General features: G+C 41.9%; 2 protein-coding genes across 3 annotated transcripts in view; one reads left to right on the forward strand and one right to left on the reverse strand.

Annotated features, from left to right (window-relative positions):
- Positions 1–568: 568 nt before the first annotated feature.
- Positions 569–12,703, forward strand: tpx2 (TPX2 microtubule nucleation factor). 2 transcript variants are annotated; one of them, XM_085392781.1, is made up of 17 exons: positions 569–654; positions 1,153–1,304; positions 4,201–4,323; positions 4,417–4,540; positions 5,171–5,233; positions 5,409–5,513; positions 7,383–7,492; positions 8,347–8,492; positions 8,646–8,817; positions 8,916–9,054; positions 9,773–9,995; positions 10,091–10,186; positions 10,261–10,434; positions 10,515–10,661; positions 10,733–10,844; positions 11,491–11,675; positions 12,418–12,703. In XM_085392781.1, the coding sequence occupies exons 2-17, from the start codon at positions 1,193–1,195 to the stop codon at positions 12,526–12,528; spliced, it is 2,142 nt and encodes a 713-aa protein (XP_085248907.1). In that variant the 5' UTR covers positions 569–654; positions 1,153–1,192; the 3' UTR covers positions 12,529–12,703. The 2 variants fall into 2 exon arrangements, with proteins under 2 accessions (XP_085248907.1, XP_085248908.1); XM_085392782.1 differs by having other exon boundaries at positions 11,509–11,675.
- A 1,855-nt stretch (positions 12,704–14,558) lies between these two features.
- Positions 14,559–16,515, reverse strand: part of plod1a (procollagen-lysine, 2-oxoglutarate 5-dioxygenase 1a) — a 28,502-nt gene continuing 26,545 nt past the window's right edge. Inside the window, exons 18-19 of the mRNA XM_085392780.1 lie at positions 15,728–15,853; positions 14,559–15,391 (exon numbers count right to left, since the gene is read on the reverse strand). Of these exons, the coding sequence (XP_085248906.1) occupies positions 15,236–15,391; positions 15,728–15,853 (282 nt within the window). The 3' untranslated portion in view covers positions 14,559–15,235. The remainder of the gene's footprint in view (positions 15,392–15,727; positions 15,854–16,515) is intronic.

A 16,515-nucleotide genomic window follows, 5' to 3' on the forward strand; every position in this document is an offset into this window, starting at 1 on the left:
ACACTGGACAGGTCGCCAGTCTGTCGCAGGGTTAACACATAGGCAGGAACAAAATCAGTCGTGCATTTCATTACTTTATAATTTAGTTGTGTGCGTTTATCTGTATGTGCTATCATACACTGACATCATGATGTGTAACTGCAACGTTTGCTGATTTTTTATTTATTTATTTTTTGTTCCATCATTTTTTTGCATTTTTTTTTCCTTAGCTGATGAATGTACCCATTTACACTGTTTATAAGACATAAAAGTTTGGAGGAAGAAAAAGTGGCTGCCTATTTAACGATCTTTAAGAGAACGAAAAGAAAGTCACACATTAAACATTTCTACTTTTGGATGATTCAGTTTGTGACACTGAATTTAACAACTTGTGGGTGTGTATTTCTAAAAAATAACAACGTATATTCAGTATTATGTGGACTGGAGCCGGCGTATTCAAAATTACACACATCACTGTACAAAATCACGCAGATTTTAAGTTTTGTGATTACGTGGTTACGTAATACGTTTTTACATTGCATAAGCCAATAAGTGACAAGTTGGTGAATACAACGTTTGTCATTGGCTGGTTCAAAACAGTGGCAAATTTAAACGCTTCCGTTGAGCGCTGCGCGGCTTGTTTGTTTTCCCTTTTAGTCGCAGTGAGCAAAGACGGTGAGTTTTTGCAGTCATTTACATTATTTATTGCTGCCTTATTTTCAGATGTAGTTTTTTAGCTCACTAAAAATATATAGTGTTGCATATTGTTATGTGTATAATGGAGTGAGTTTATAGTTGGGTTTATGTTAATAGTACCTTCTCGTGAAGACGTATGTAACGCTAGCTCGGCAGTTGTTTCCTTATCAGCAATGTTACCGTTTATATTCTGTTTCTATGAAGAAAAAGCGACTCGGAACCGCAATTGCAAAGCTAACGTGACATTACTGTGGGATAAATTCTCGTAGGAGACGAGAAGTAAATGCTTTTGACCTTTTCCAGCCAGTTTGGTCTGTTGTCTTGGCTAACACGGCCAATAGTCTCCCATGAAGCCATAGCGATAGAATGCAACCTAGCCGTGGTTTATGTGGGTGCAAGTCACCTCAGTTTGGTTGTTGCAAATAAAACTGTTTTTTGGCTGAAAGATTGATAATTTGAAGTTTGCAATCTTCGTAGTTCCCTGTTTAGTGAGTTGTCGAAGAAATAACCTGAAAACATGGCCGAGAACGAGTCCGGGGATACTTCGGAGCGCTACGAGTTTGATGCCCCGTCCCACGTCGTTGACTTCAAAGAACTAGTGAATGCTGAAACCGACGACAAGTGGTTTGGTAAGTGTCCTCTGCACATCTTTATCCAACAATATGCATTTTAAAGGATACCCTGCTGGGCATACAGCAAGTGGGTGTTGTTATGGAGGGCTACAAAAGCGGATCTAACAGGCAGCGATCACTTTTTGAAGAAGGCTTTTTGGTGACTTGTTTCACAAAAACTTGCGTACGTCATTCCTACCATTTTCCAGTATCCTTTATCTTAGGATGTTGGCTAACAGTTTTAACCAAAGTGTCCACTCGCAGGTCATATTGTCATCTCCAAGTGTTTTGAATGTAGAGAGAGAGTTTAAGCTGAGGAGGTAGAGCAGGTCATCTTTAGTTAGAAAGTTGGTGCTCTGATGCTGGGCTGTTCCAGTCTGTTTGCCTAATATCCTTGGGCAAGATGCAAACCCCGGGTTGCTCTCTGATGCATCCATTGGGGTACTAATGTTTGATATTTGTTGCTTGTGTGAATGGTTGAATGAGGCGGTTTTATAGAATGCTCAGAGCAGAAAAGCGCTGTATATTAACCAGTCAGTTCCTCATTTTACCATTTTACTATTTAATTTCATATTTACAAGAGCTTCAGTGTCCCTGCATATTTATTTTAAGAGTGTTGTATTATATATATATATATATAAAAAAAGATCTGTTTTGTAGCCTGTGTGTATCTTTTACATTGAAAATGAGTTTTATTGAAATTTAGTCCAGTTTTTTAAAATTCAGATTTGTCATGTTGGGTATTTGGTGACTGTGGCGTTCATTTACCTGTGGGATTCCCAAGTACTTTTAACTTTCCTTGATATCTGCAATGTTGCCTTCTGGTAGTGCAACCCACTCGATTCTGACTACCCCCCCTCTCTTTATTACCGTCCAACGACACATCTGCAATCTGGATTATATAGCTGTGTCACTACTGTAGATCCTTGTTGTATAGATCAGTGAATCAATGCCACGTTCACTCCTTGAATACAGCTTCGTGTCCTCCATGAAGCGAAGGTGGCTCCATTCTGTAGTCTGTATCCCTAGCGAGTCTTGTTAATGGTCGGGCTGAGGGGGTTCAGGCCTGTGAAGAACAGCAGTGGGGACAGAGCATCTCATTGGTAAATCCCACAGTTGATGGTAATTTGTGCTACAGGCTTGAAGTTGGCCTCTAGGTGCTGTTTGCCACATCCCCATTGAATTCCCGATGATGTATATAAACACACACCAGTGATTGTTCTTGGAATGGCAATGCATTGTGGTTTGTTGCCTCATAATGGTTGCAAAACCAAAACAAAGACATCAACAGGGCCCTATTCCAGGAAGCATGTTCAACAAACTGTCACAACTAACTGTGAGATTGGTAACTCTGGCATTCTTCTGCAGAGTAGGGTCTCCATTGTAATCCAGAGGACTAGGGAATATTACCACGTGTTAGTCCTGACTGCGGTGTTTTTTAATTGTTTTCTAAAAACATTTTTTGTGCATTTATGCCTCTATTGGATAGATGAGCAAGAAAGTAGAGAGTAGGGGTGAAGACATGCAGCAAAGGGCTGCAGCTCAAGCATGCGTCGCTGCACTCTGGCCATGTGGCCAATGGTTTGCTGGTCTCTCACTGAGCTAACCAGCACGTCCTGACTGTGATATTTAAAATATGAGGGAGGAAGAGTCGTTTTTAGCTTGGGTCAGATCAGCAGCACTCGAGGTCAACAAACTACTATAGTGTCTTTTTGTTTAATGGAGTTTGATCCTCTATTTCACGGCTATTCAACTAAAAAGTTATTTGGGCTAGATTATTATTATTATTTATTTTTTTGTAGAGATATTTTTGCAGCCAGTAGCAGCAGATCATGATAAATTTCAAACCAACACAAATGTATTGGAAAAACAAGTAATGTTTATTCACTTTGTTCCTTTTAAATCTGGTGACCGCTCACAAATGCACACCTAAAGGTCCATAAAAAAAACATTAAATGAGCTATAACTGAATAGCGTCTGCAGTAGTAGCAATACTTTTTCTTCACATTTGAATTTATAAAAAAAAACAACAGACGTTTTGATAATTCCCTTTCAAAATAAAATAAATATTTTGGTGACTCAGACACATCTTAAAGAGCATTTAACAGAATTTAAAAAAAGAACAATCAATCCTATCAAATGCACAAACCATAGCAGTAACACATATGAATACAACATTTACTGCTGCACACTGAGGGAATACAGGTTTGTTTTAAATCAACACCTGTAATTAGGCATGGCTTGTTAGACATCCCACATTATGTTGATATGTAGGCTACAGTTACCTCTTACATCATTAATGGGAGACGTGACTTTTCTGAACAAGAGCGGCAACTTTTGGCTCGTAAGATGTCAGTGTAATCCAAAGGCAGTGGTGAAGTGTCAGTCAGTGAACAACGAGAGCTGCTTTTTATTGAGTTCATGTGTGAAAAGCTTGATTCACATGTGTACGTTGACCCAAACAGAGGATGAGGATGACGACTGCTACTTTCTTAACATTGGGGAACTGGTGCCATGATAGCTTAATGTTTACAACATCACGCTGCATTGTGGGTTGAATGTTGCTAGCCTACTAGGAGTGTTGCATTCACAGTCTACACTATGCTGTAAGAAAAAAAAAAAAAATTCTGCCAGGACCACAGGCAGGGACACTCAGAGGTTGCTTCTGGGCTGCATGTAGCCTGTTTGCCACCATTTGAATAGGCTTGCTCTATTTGATCGTCAGTCCTGAGGATTTGACTGAGCGTTCCATTTAAAGTCAGACTTTATTAGGTTAATGTTTTCTTTTTCTCCTAAACTGGAATGGCCCCTCAGGTGGGATTTCTAACTAAAAAAGTGGGGTTTTACAATCGAATCTGTAGTGTACTAGTGACCAGAATTGAAAAGTTTTGACCATCGAATCTCTCGTGGGCAGAAATGCACGCTGTGGGAGAAAGTGATCATCTTATCACACCTTCGAGACCGGACCAGCTGCATCTGACAAGTGATGAGCCTGAGCATGTGATGTTGTCTCAAACAAACACTGACGGTGACTCTGGTTAGTCAACACCCCCGTGCATCTTTAGTCATTATTTTCTGTCCTTGTAACTTGGTTAATGTGTGACTATCTGTAATTGTTTTTATGTTCCAGGTCCCAGCATATCGGCATCTCCACCTGCAAACATTGTGACGTCCTGGGGTGCTGAACGTCGCACACAGAACGATGTCCGTTCAAAGCAAAGGCCTGTTATTAAAGTCCCTGCACAGCCACGCAGGTACAGTTGATGTAGTTGTTACTTTTGTGTAACCATGTGAAACTTTCACACAAAAGGTTTCTTTCCCACATGATGCACTCAGTAGAAGACTTGTTGGGTTTTGCCAAAGGGGCTGTACACGAGACGGCACTCATGAAATTCTGGCATCCAGTCATTCATTGACAGTTTCCTGTTGTATATCATTTGTATTAAATAGGTTCTACACAAACCCTACATGATAAATATGGACAGATAATTTATTGATCCCACAAAGAAAAGTGTTTTGTTACAGCAGAACGATAAAAAGTAAAAATAGTCGTCACAATAAAAGTGCCACTGGTGCCGAGTGCAGGAAGGAAAGAAGGTGAAAATGAAGCTGGTTCAAAACAGTAAAAGTAAGACTGACATTGTGGAAGAGACAAGTGTAAATACATTAATAAATACTTAATAAATGTGTGGCATTGCATGTATGTATTGGCAACTCCTCTAAGTGGGTGTGCAGTACTCTTTGTACCATGCAGAGTCCAAACCTTAAACACTGCAGCTTCGCTGTCTGATCCAGCCCCTGCGTAAAAACACGATGGTTATAGAACAGCATCTGTGTGTAATCGGTTCAAGTTTGAGAACTGCTTCTGTTCTAATTTATTTTAGAGTTTCAAAGCGTAAAGACATGACCAGCGGTCCAGCTGCACCACCATCAAAGAAATGCAAAGAGTGAGTATTAGAAGTATCCTGTCATCATTCTAAACCTGAAAAAGCTGAGAGTCCAGCACATGCACACTTTCTACCAGTTAGAAAGCTAAGAAACCATCTCTTCACCTTCAGCTTTTTTCTTAGAGTTTTCAGTTACAGCAGTTTAATGTAGATGTCCTGTTGCCCAAAAATCCAGGAGTGAGCAGCTGCTTTCTGGGTTTGGTCCCCGCAGGAGTGAGCGGCTAAATTCAAAGAGAGAACATCAGACCCACGCAGCAGCTTCCACCTCCACACTCACAGAGTAAGACTGTGCCTTACACCTTTATCTATCCTTGAATGTACAATGAGAAAGAACTTGAAATTAATGTTAAAATGCTCTCGGCTGGAAATGTTCAGCATTTGTGTAGAATGATAAAGTAAAACTGGCTCATATGTATTTACTTCATGGTAGAGCGAGCGGTTTTAAGACGGCTAAAAATAAACGGCAGGTTCCAAGTTTGTAAGCAGGACGGAGGGTGAGCTGATACTGGTAACAGAAGGAAGGCTGGAGAGTATAAAACTAGAGAAAAGGATGAAAATCAGATATTTGTTAGTCTTAAAGTGGTTATAAACAGAGAATCTGGACTTGTGAGAAGTGTGTTCAGTTTTCAGTCACATGACCCGACTCACTACCCTCGTGGGTAAAACATTATTCATGACTGTAAATATTAGACGGACTGCTTGGATCATCTGTCCATGGAGGGAAACTTTTTCGGGGGCCTGTGATCATACTGTGCAGCTTTATTTGAATCCCTGAAAGTAGTGATGTCTCTGTGAGAGTCTCACCAGTTTGGTCACCACCATGTAGCTTGTAGAGCACCCCTCACCTTACACTGCTGCCAGGATTAAAGCTTTGAAAGCAGGGACAGATACATGCATTTTGGATCTGGCTGGGTAAATAATGGCGCCGTGTCGGAGGGGAACAACAAATTGTTCATTGTTAAAGCAAAGGTAAGCGCTACATAATGGCTAAAAGACCCACCATACATTAATCTTGTGTTTTGTTACAGTGTATGGCCAGAAAATTTGCATTTGTCACATTAGTGTCGTGTCATAAGTATTTTTCCATTGTCAGGTAAATCATTCCCACAGTGTAAATGAGCTGCTACTGACAGCCTGAGTTATTGTGGAGAAACGGGGATTTGTGTGATTTGGCGTGTGGAGTGGGGTTAGAGAGTTGGTTGGTCTCCAGCTGTTTGAACTCTCCAGCCCGGTCGTTTTGCTTACTGCTGCAGTATCAGTCACTCCTGTGTGCGGCTGTTGTTGAGGCACAGGTAACCGCTGCAGAGTTCTCCTCCTCATGGACAGGTATCAGGCGATACAGCCACATCAGGCCTCACAAAAACAGGTGTTTATATAGTTCTTCCTGCCTTTGGTTGGTTCTTAGCAATCTGTGACATTCAGGAGTCGCCTCATTGTTTTGAAAAAAAAAAACAACAAAAAACAGATGACTACACTAAATGTCACAAACCCCTCACATCAGAAAGCTCGCCCTGTGTCGCTCTGCATCCGTCTGCTGCTGCCAAGTCACTTCTAAAACATTCCCTCTTCCCAAACAGCCAAATGCCACAGACATTTATTTTGTGTCAGAGTAGAGATTTTATGTATACCTTATTTGATTTTGACCTTTGACTGTTCTTTGACTGACATTTGTAAAATGGAAACCAATGAGCAGTTCATTTTAAACCCTTTTTTTCTCTTTTGATTATTGCTCATAAGTAAAAATAATTTCTTGTCTGATTATGTGATTAATTGACAGGATAGGATGCTTAATAATTACGATGATCAATGGTTGCAGTGCATGAAGTGCTTGAATTTCTCTTGTTCAGGTTTGTTCTGAGTACTGGGCTGACCTCCAGTACTCACATTGTAGGAATCCTTCTTTAAGACAGTACCCCACCCAAACATGTGGGAAGGTGGATGATGGTAGCAGGTGTAGTGTCTGGGATTTGGTGTAAATGAGTCCTTGAGCTTGAGCCAGTCGCCTTTTTTTTTTTTCTTTTTTTTCTTTTTTTTTTTAAGTAGTAGGGTCATGAAGAGAATGTTGACATGTTGAGCCTCTAAATGAGAGACGGGGGTACAGATGTACCTTTACTAAAGATTAAAGTCTACAAAAATCTGTGACCCGCAGGCCGAGCACCTCTGAGGAGCTGGAGCTGGAGCGCATCAGGAACCTTCAGAAGGAAGTTGCTCTTCACCGGAAGAAGAATGAGGCCAGCTACAAGGCTGCTCTAGCTGGGAGTGAGTACATGTTTCAGACTGTGGTGCTACAGCCAGTAGTAACACTCTAACTCTAGAACTGCCAACGGGTACGTTTGACCCTTTGGCATTTACCGTAAACAAAACGAGCTGTGAAAAATAAAACCCCATCATTTTTTTTTTTCATCAGCCTGTGTTTCCAGAAATATTCCTAAAATTTGTTTGTTTGTTTTTTTTGGTGAATTTGTTTTTTAAGAGGGGAGAAATAGTACGACCACTCATACTCTGAACTGTCAAAGATGTCATTGTGACCTATAGAGACTAAAGTAAAATGAAAGTGTTGCTAGGCATGCTGGGTGAACTGAGCAGTCAAGTGTGTGGAGAGAGCAGTCAATCAGATGGTGAAGCAGATGTGTCAGAACTGAGCTGCAGTGTGGGTGGTGCTTCAGGTCCAATCAGCAAAGACGATGTGAAGGAAACGGATGAAACTTGACTGTTTTACTTTTTATAGAAATTAAATGTTTCTTACATTTTTGTAACCTGCTCTGTGGTTAAGTTTACAATGCAGACAATGAGTTGATCGGTCTGTTTAAGTGTTTTCACACCTCTATTTCAGCACATGTACTACCACATTTTTCACTTTTCATAATGTTCTTATTCAAGTAAATTGTTTAGGTGTCAGTTTTATGTGTTGTACCCTTTGTTTATTGGTTTATTCTCATGTGCATTTTTAAAGGATCTGAGATGACCCAGAAGCGCTGTCTTTGCCATTACTGTTGTTGCAGGTCAAAATGACTCCTGTTAGCAGTTCTGATGAGTTTAGAGTTCTGGGGGTTAAAAGTGTTCACTTTACTTGTTTGGTTTAAAAAAACCAAACCAAACCACTGTCATTTCAGATCCACCACCAAAGAAGACGTTCCTGTCTACAACTGTGCCCAAAGACTTCCACTTCAGTACAGATACCCGTGTTAAGTCCTCCACTTCATGCAACACAGAGAAGGAAGTGGACTTTGTCAGTCAGCTTCGCAAACCGTCCTCCCCAGTAAGTGACACAACTTGCTTTATTGCCAGTTCATTGCAGCCCACTATAAAGTTCATCTTTGTTAACAGCAGCTAAAAGAAACTTGATGAAACATCTGCATATTTAAGCTAAGGTGAGATGGGGGAAAAAAAAACTGATTATACTTGTTTTCAGGCAAAGGCTCGGAAAGGTGCCACAGTGCCCAAACCTTTCAACCTGTCAACAGGCAACAAGAGAAAGGCGGAAGAGGCGAGCGCTTATGTGCCCATGGCCCAGCAGATCGAGCAGTTCCAGAAGCGAACCCCCACCCGCTACCATATGCACAGTCGTAGAAGTCAAGAGAGAGGTGTGGTGCATGCTGACTCTCTGTGACACTCTTCAGATAAGGGTTAAAAAAAAAACATTATTGCAGGTTTTCATTGTATCTGCATCCTGTTTCAACAGGACCCGCCACAGCAAAGGGGAACCACCTGAAGCTCACTCAGCCCCACTCCCCATACCTGATGACTCGTCAGAGGAGCCGGCCGCCTACTGTTAAGTGCTCTGCTGAGCTGGAGGCTGAGGAGGCGGAAAAACTTGCAAAGTGAGAAGCTTGGCCTTTTCTGGTTGGAGGTTCTTGTAATGTGCCGTCACTTTGTGTTGGGAAACGTGGTTTCACAACAGATTTCTGGTGTTTTGCAAAAAACGTTGTATTTAAAGTGTTTGGGTGACCTGATCCAGTGCTAACTATAAGCAAAAAGGAAAATTTGAAGCCTAATCTTAAAAGTAGAGAGCGTCTGCCTCCTGAATCCAAACTTGTGTTTGAGGGGAAGGATTTTAAATCAGAATCTGGAGCCACTAAAGAGAAGCCAGTGTGTGCTCTCTTACTTTCTAGTCCCTGTCAGTACTTTTGGTGCAGTATATTTGGCATCAACTGAAGGTTTTTCATGCAGTGTTTAGGACAGCCTGACAATAATGACTTACAATAGCATAGAAATAATAAATGCACTAAGATGTTTCAGATGAGCCATTGTAAACCTCCTCCTTTTGCTAACACATGGAAAATGTGGCATTGCAGGGTTTCTTTAAGGACTGTTATTATACAAAATACAGCTGATTATTTAGGAATCATGGATCAGTATGTGCATGGCTGCAGCTTCAACAGTTACAGAGGCCAAAATGCTGAAATGTCTTGATTGATGTGACGTGTTTTTGCCGCTACAGTTGTAGTTTGTGGCAGAAGCTACGTTTGGGTCACTTCACTGTGACAGCGTTACATTTTGATCTAGTGACCATTGACTAATGTTGGCTTTTAAACGCAGCTTTAAAATCAAGGCGCTGGAGCTGAACAGGAAGATACTGGAGAGTGCAGAGGACCTAAAAAAGCCAGCAGTGAAGGAGCCCACCGTACCCGAAGGCTTCGAGCTGGAGATTGAAAAAAGGCTCCAGGAGAGGCAGGCCACAAAGAAGCCCCAGGAGGATGACGAAAAGCCCCAGAACTTTAAAGCCAAGCCTCTGCCCAAAAAGGTTCTGGAAGGAGTTGTGGTGAGTTTAAACACTGAGTTTCAAAGTTGTTTTTTCATTGCAGAAAGGCAGATTTTACTGTGGGAATACTGTTTTAAGAATCCTCTCATCAACAGGGACTGCCAGAAAAGAAAGTTGCAAATCCGACTGTTCCCGAGTCTCCTGCCTTTGCCCTCAAGAAGAGAGTTCGACTAGATCGCAAGGTCGAGGAGGTAAGGACGTGTGTCTTTGCTATGGCTCTGTGCACCATCTACTGCAGCTATACCCATAAAACTGTCTTTGTCAGGTCAAGCAGCCGTCACCAGTTAAGGCCCCCCCAGTGCCTCACTTCGGCCTGCCCTTTCAGCCCCGGCTACCTGAGAACCACTGTGTGGAGGTCTGTCCTTTCTCCTTTGAGCAGAGGGAGCGTGAAAGAAAAGCCTTGAGAGAGAAAAAGTTGGAGGAAAAGCGAAACGAAGAGGTAGTCTGACTTTCAGTCTGTCGTCGAGAGTTTCACAGTACAGAGTTACTGAGTGACTCTGTCGCCTGAATATTTTCCAGATACCACAGTTTAAGGCCCAGCCGCTGCCTGACTTTGACAGTGTGGTCCTGCCAGAGAAGAAGAAGCTGGAGCCTACCAAGCCTGAGCCTTTTAGGCTGCTTCTGGATGAACGGGGAACTGTGAAGAACAGTCGCTGGGAGCAGATGGTATGATGGGATTTTTCACTTTATTTTCATTTTTTTATTTGAATAACACTCACAACATCTGTACCTCACAGGTGAAAGAAGAACAGAAACATCAAGAGGAAGCAGCAGTATTTAAAGCTCGGCCCAACACCGTCATTCACAAGGAGCCTTTCAGGCCCAAGAAAGAGGCCCGGCCTGCAGTGGGTAAGGACGCTCAGTTTAGACTAAAACAGATCCTTTGTGTTTATTATCATTGCTGTGATGCATGATGGGAGGTTGCAGCTGTATAGAGATTGTCTGTTGTGCTGTTGTCACATCTCCTTTCCTCAGCTGAATGCCACATTTGCCAAAATGTTCAAATGACAGTCTGACAAACTATAAAGCAGTTTATGCTTTATAATTTCTCTCTCTGAGGAATGTCAATGACAAATATGAGCGTTATATTGCTCTTAGCAAATCAGATTACCTGGAGACTCCACCTAGGCACAGAGGTGTTTGCTTCAGCTGACATGTAGAACGCTGCGATACAGCTGCAGCCACATGTCTGCGCTTTGTTGTTGCTGCGAGTATTCAGTGCAATTATCAGAAAAGCAGTTTTGAGTTTGATTATCAAACACTGGAGCCACATTTACTGGCTCTTGATAAATATCTCACTATTGTCTGATTGATCTGAGAATGACTAATGGATGATAAAAGTAATGGGCAGGTGCAGCGCTGGTGTTGAATACTGTCTGAAAATTGCATGTGTCTTGAAGAGTGCTTCAGCTTTGCTGAGGCTGAACCACTCTTCAAGGTTGTGTCACTCACTGTGTCCTCTGTCTTCACTGTCATCTGTCACTGCACTCTGAAGGCAATAATTCTTCCATAGTTGTAGAGGCCTTTGAACTGGCAACAGAGCGGCGTGCCCGAGAGTGGCAGGAGTACGAGCGAGTGACCAGTGAGAAGGAGGTTCTGCGGGCGCACATGGAGGCAGAGCAGAGACGAGAAGAAGAGCAGAGACAGAAGGAGGAGGTTGCCCGGCTGCGACAAGAGCAGGTAACTGCAGAAAGTATCAGCAGCGCCTGGTGCTGGTGTGTGTAGATCTAGAGCTACAGATGGATAGAAAAATGCACGTTTGGCAGCTCACACAGCCCCCAGTTTTGAACAAAGACTGTTAACACAACAGCAGCAGTGATGATGATGACGCTGGCACAGTTTAAGGTGCAGCTACAGTCTGTTTATACACTGCAAAGAGGCGGAGCTGCTACTGAGACGCTGAGCTCAGGTTAAGTGAAAGAAAACGACCGTCCAAAACAGCAGCGCTGCTCCTGTGGTCACCATTAAAACCTTTACTGGGAAACTATCAGAGGAAGTCTTTGGTAACATTTGCACATTCCAGTGTTCTTCAGCTAACCCTCTGACTTGGACAGAGCACTGAGATATATATATATATATATATATATATATATCACACACACACACACACACACACACACACACACACACACACACATATATGTGTGTGTATGTATATACATACATACTCAATGTCATTTTATTAACACAGCACCAAATCACAACAGTTGCCACAAGGTGCTTCATATCAAATATCAACCATAAGGCCGTGCCACGTCCCAGTAGGATGACCTGTGTGACAGACAGTTTGAGCTGGTCGTGTGAAACGCTGCACAGTCATTACAGGGCTCCGTGTAATGATACTGTATACTTGTATGTTATTGCGCTATCAGTACTTTACAGCCTGTCTATGGTCTGACACAGTGTATGTCACACTTTGCAGGTGCACAAAGCTCAGCCCATCAGACACTACAAACCTGTAGCTGTGAAGAAGAGCGAAGTTCCTCTTACAGTCCCGGAGTCTCCAAACTTCTCTGATCGCTTCCGCTTGTGACCACTTTTGTTGTGAAATGTAACATTACCACAGAAATCTCTGACCTGAAATTTTGTTTTTACATTGCTTTTACATTTTTCTTTTTTTCCATTTTTAGCTTTGTATTTTAACTGCTTGATGTACACTTATTAATGTGACTGTTTTAAATTACAGAATAAAACTTCATCTACACCCACCAATAGTTATTGGCCTGTTAACTGCTGAGTTTGTTCTGTCAGATTGTTTGACATCAGCACAAAGTTGCCAGTTTATTTGCTAAAGAGCTCTTTTTGTGATTGGCCAGGAACTGGAGTGCTATACAAATAAAATAACTTGTGCGTCCATGGGGAAGAATTATTACAAAGTTTAATATCTAAATTTTAACACTTGGCATCAGACTTCTCCTGGTTGGCTGGTTTCCTGATGGTGCTCTCAGCTGAACCACCAAACCAGAGGCGCTGTTTCATAAGACGAGCCCTCTCACGGAGCACTGCTGAGACTTAATCATCATTATTCTTAAATATGTTTATACACACAACTTGATGGTTTTGAGTCAGACCGTTCAGTGAGACTGAACCTCACTGTCCTATAAATTTAAGCTCATGAACATCCGTTTCAAGAATAAAAGTGAGCTGTGATTCCAATTAGGGCTGCCACAAACTATTATTTTGATAGTCGACTAGTCACAGATTATTTTTGCGATTAGTCGACTAATCAGATCATCATCCATTGGACATACAGCTTATTGCACCAGCAGCATCTGGTCTTATATAACTATCATTAGCTTACAGCTTGAAGTGTTTGTGCTAACTAAAAATAAAGACAAGATGGTAGTTTATTAATTTTTAATGAAATTTGCAGATTGTTTCAGTGAAGTTTAATAAACTCCTTGCTTTCTAAAATATAACAGGACACCGGAGTATATTATCCAGCGTCTCAAACTTCTGATGATCAGCTGTCTGCTTGAAGTTTATTTAGCTGTGCAAAAACTATAACTTTAATCTTAGCCAAACCGATTTACTCAGGAACAAATAAAATACTAAAGAAAGCCAAACAATAACATTTTAAGTTATCTAAGTGACTTATATATCATGTTTAACCTGAGTAGCGAAAGACAGTGGTGGGTTTGAAAACGATTTGCCGGGAGTCCGGTGTTCTCACGGCTCTAGTTAGCCTTGCCCCCGCCTAGCTAACGAGCTAGTGGGTAACAGACGTCTCCGAAAACGTCGGAGAGCTTTTGAAAATATGTGGTGTCTTGATAAACTGAGCAGATATTTGAGGTTTACACAGCTACATTCTCGCCTGAAAATATGTTAAACGTTTATTTTGTGACCCAGAAAGAATAATAAGAGTAAAGTTAAAACTAACTAGCTGCCGCCATTGTTGACAGCTGCGCTATGAATTCTGGGACACAGCTTCTTCTTCTTCGGGGTTTAACGGCAGCTGGCATCCTTGTACATGCAGTGCTGCCATCTTCTGTTTCAGTCCGTTATTACACCCTTAAATCCTACTACTCATTCCTGCGTCCTTTGTGATCTTACAAAGCTTCAAACGATGCGTCGACTATTAAATTAGTCGTCGACGATTTTAATAGTCGACATAATCGTGACTAGTCGACTAATCGTGGCAGCCCTAATTCCAATATGAAACTTCTCAGTGTGGCTTTTATCTAATACAGTACAAAACAGGCTTTGGAGTGTCTGAATAAAGCTGCTTTAGCTACAGTAAAGATATATTTGCTGACGTAAAATCAAGCAAAACTTATTTTTACAAATCAAAGGTAAGCTGCCTGCAATGAAGTTCAGCTGAAAACATGACTTGTGTTACTACACAAGCTGCCATCTGGATGGCCCAATAAAACTAATGGGTCCAAGCATTTACAGGCTTCCTATGCCTGACCCACGTTGGTTTTTGCAGCGTTACCTCTTTAAAAAAACAGAACTGAGATCAAAGAAATGCAAAATAAACCAATTAAACATCCAGCTGTCCATCGATCCAGCACCATGAATGCTGACACAGCTTCTCCAGCAACAGATGCTGCCATTCTGTGAGCTCTTGGTGATTTCAGCACTGCAAGTATTCTAAAGTCAAAATGAACATACGGTATTATAAAATGTATTTAAAAAAAAAAAAAAAAGTCATCTCCTGTGTGTTTGTGACGTCTTTATGTGCACGCTTATCCACAACCTCACTTCCTCCTTTCACATAAGAAGTGTGTGAGCTATGACATCACCTATTGGTTTCTTAAATATCCCTTTGAAGCTGTTCAAAAACCTGACAAGAAGTGGTGCACCTTACAGAAATGCTTAATTATGACAAAACCTATGAACAAATAGATAACTTAGGCCTTTCAAACCTCAGTGAGCCAGTCAACAATTATTCAAATTACACCTTTGATGGTTACTGGCCTGAATACAAATGAGCATATGATGGGTAACACCTGCAGACTGCTGCTGAAAAATACTCATGGGCAAAAGATCACTTTAAATAAAAGTTCTCATCTTAAGTGGTGATAAAATTGTGTTTTTCATGTTTCACTACAGAAAAGTTTGTCTAATGCAGCTAATAGTTAATCACCGTGTGAGTGTGACAGAAGCCATATCAGAATAAAGGAAATGAGTTGATGAAAACAAAAACAATTCTGCTTTAAATCGGATAATGCAGAGAATGATGCTGGACCATGTGGTCAATGTGTCCCGCTTGGTCAAGTTCAGCCATCTTTGTGAGCTCAGGGATCCACAAAGGACACTGCGATGTAGCGGACACCGGCGGTGGTGGGCAGACCTTCGTGGTAGTGGGTGAGACGGCCCGGGTGCAGAAGGGCCCAGCCTTTACGAGGAGCCTGAATGGAGCAGTCATAGCGGAGGAACCTGCATCCACCACCCTGCAGCCAAGAAACAGTACATATCAACAGCTGATGGCTGTGGCAGTTTTATGATCATTAACAACCCTTCAACAATTTCCTGAGCTCTTCATTAACAGAAATGATACAAAAGCCTTTTTTTCTATGCCTCACTGCCACAAACTGAAGAGGACAATCAACATTCAGATTTGGGCTGCTGGTAAACCAGCTGTTTGTCTTTTAATGTTTGCATGAAGAATGGGTTTATTTCATTCTGTGATCAAAAGAATGAATTTGTAATGATTTGGTCTCTGTGCGAATAAAACCAAAATACATGTTAACTGAAACGTAGGTGGAAATGGAGCGCTTGACACTCACCTGGTAATCAAGGTCTACTTGGTTGAGTGCAATGTTTACAGTGAATGTGGAGGCATCATGGTGCGGCCTTAAGGAGGGTTGCTCATCTGGCTTATATCTAACTACAAAGGCTAATTCGAAGTGAGCCTGCAAACACACAGAGGGAAAAGAATCATGCAAACGTTTGCCTGTAGCCCCCTGTACACAGATACACTCCAGTTTATTGAATAAAAGCAGAATCCTGGTTCTTGGTCCAGCATTCACCTCCAGAGATGGAACAGAATGTGTAGCTGTCATGATGTGGCATGAGAGGGGTCAGGTTTATGTCACACTACACTAAATCGACTGGAGTGTAACACGCTGATGATAAGACATGCTGGTCAGTAATACACACACAGGATGGTAAATGGCCTGTATTTATATAGCGCTTTACTAGTCCCTAAGGACCCCAAAGCGCTTTACATATCCAGTCATCCACCCATTCACACACACACATTCACACACTGGTGATGGCAGCTACATTGTAGCCACAGCCACCCTGGGGCGCACTGACAGAGGCGAGGCTGCCGAACACTGGCACCACCGGGCCCTCTGACCACCACCAGTAGGCAACGGGTGAAGTGTCTTGCCCAAGGACACAACGACTGAGACTGTCCAAGCCGGGGCTCGAACCGGCAACCTTCCAATTACAAGGCGAACTCCCAACTCTTGAGCCACAATCGCCCCAGCACAGATAGCAGCACAGAAACAATGAGAGGTCGACTGTTATCCTGTTTTACTCAACAAGTTCATAACATTTAACGGCTGAT

The sequence above is a fragment of the Rhamphochromis longiceps genome, linkage group LG20, assembly GCF_057381845.1.
Source record: "Rhamphochromis longiceps isolate RC_006_pf linkage group LG20, R_longiceps_female_GT1.1, whole genome shotgun sequence".
Taxonomy (NCBI): Eukaryota; Metazoa; Chordata; class Actinopteri; order Cichliformes; family Cichlidae; genus Rhamphochromis; species Rhamphochromis longiceps.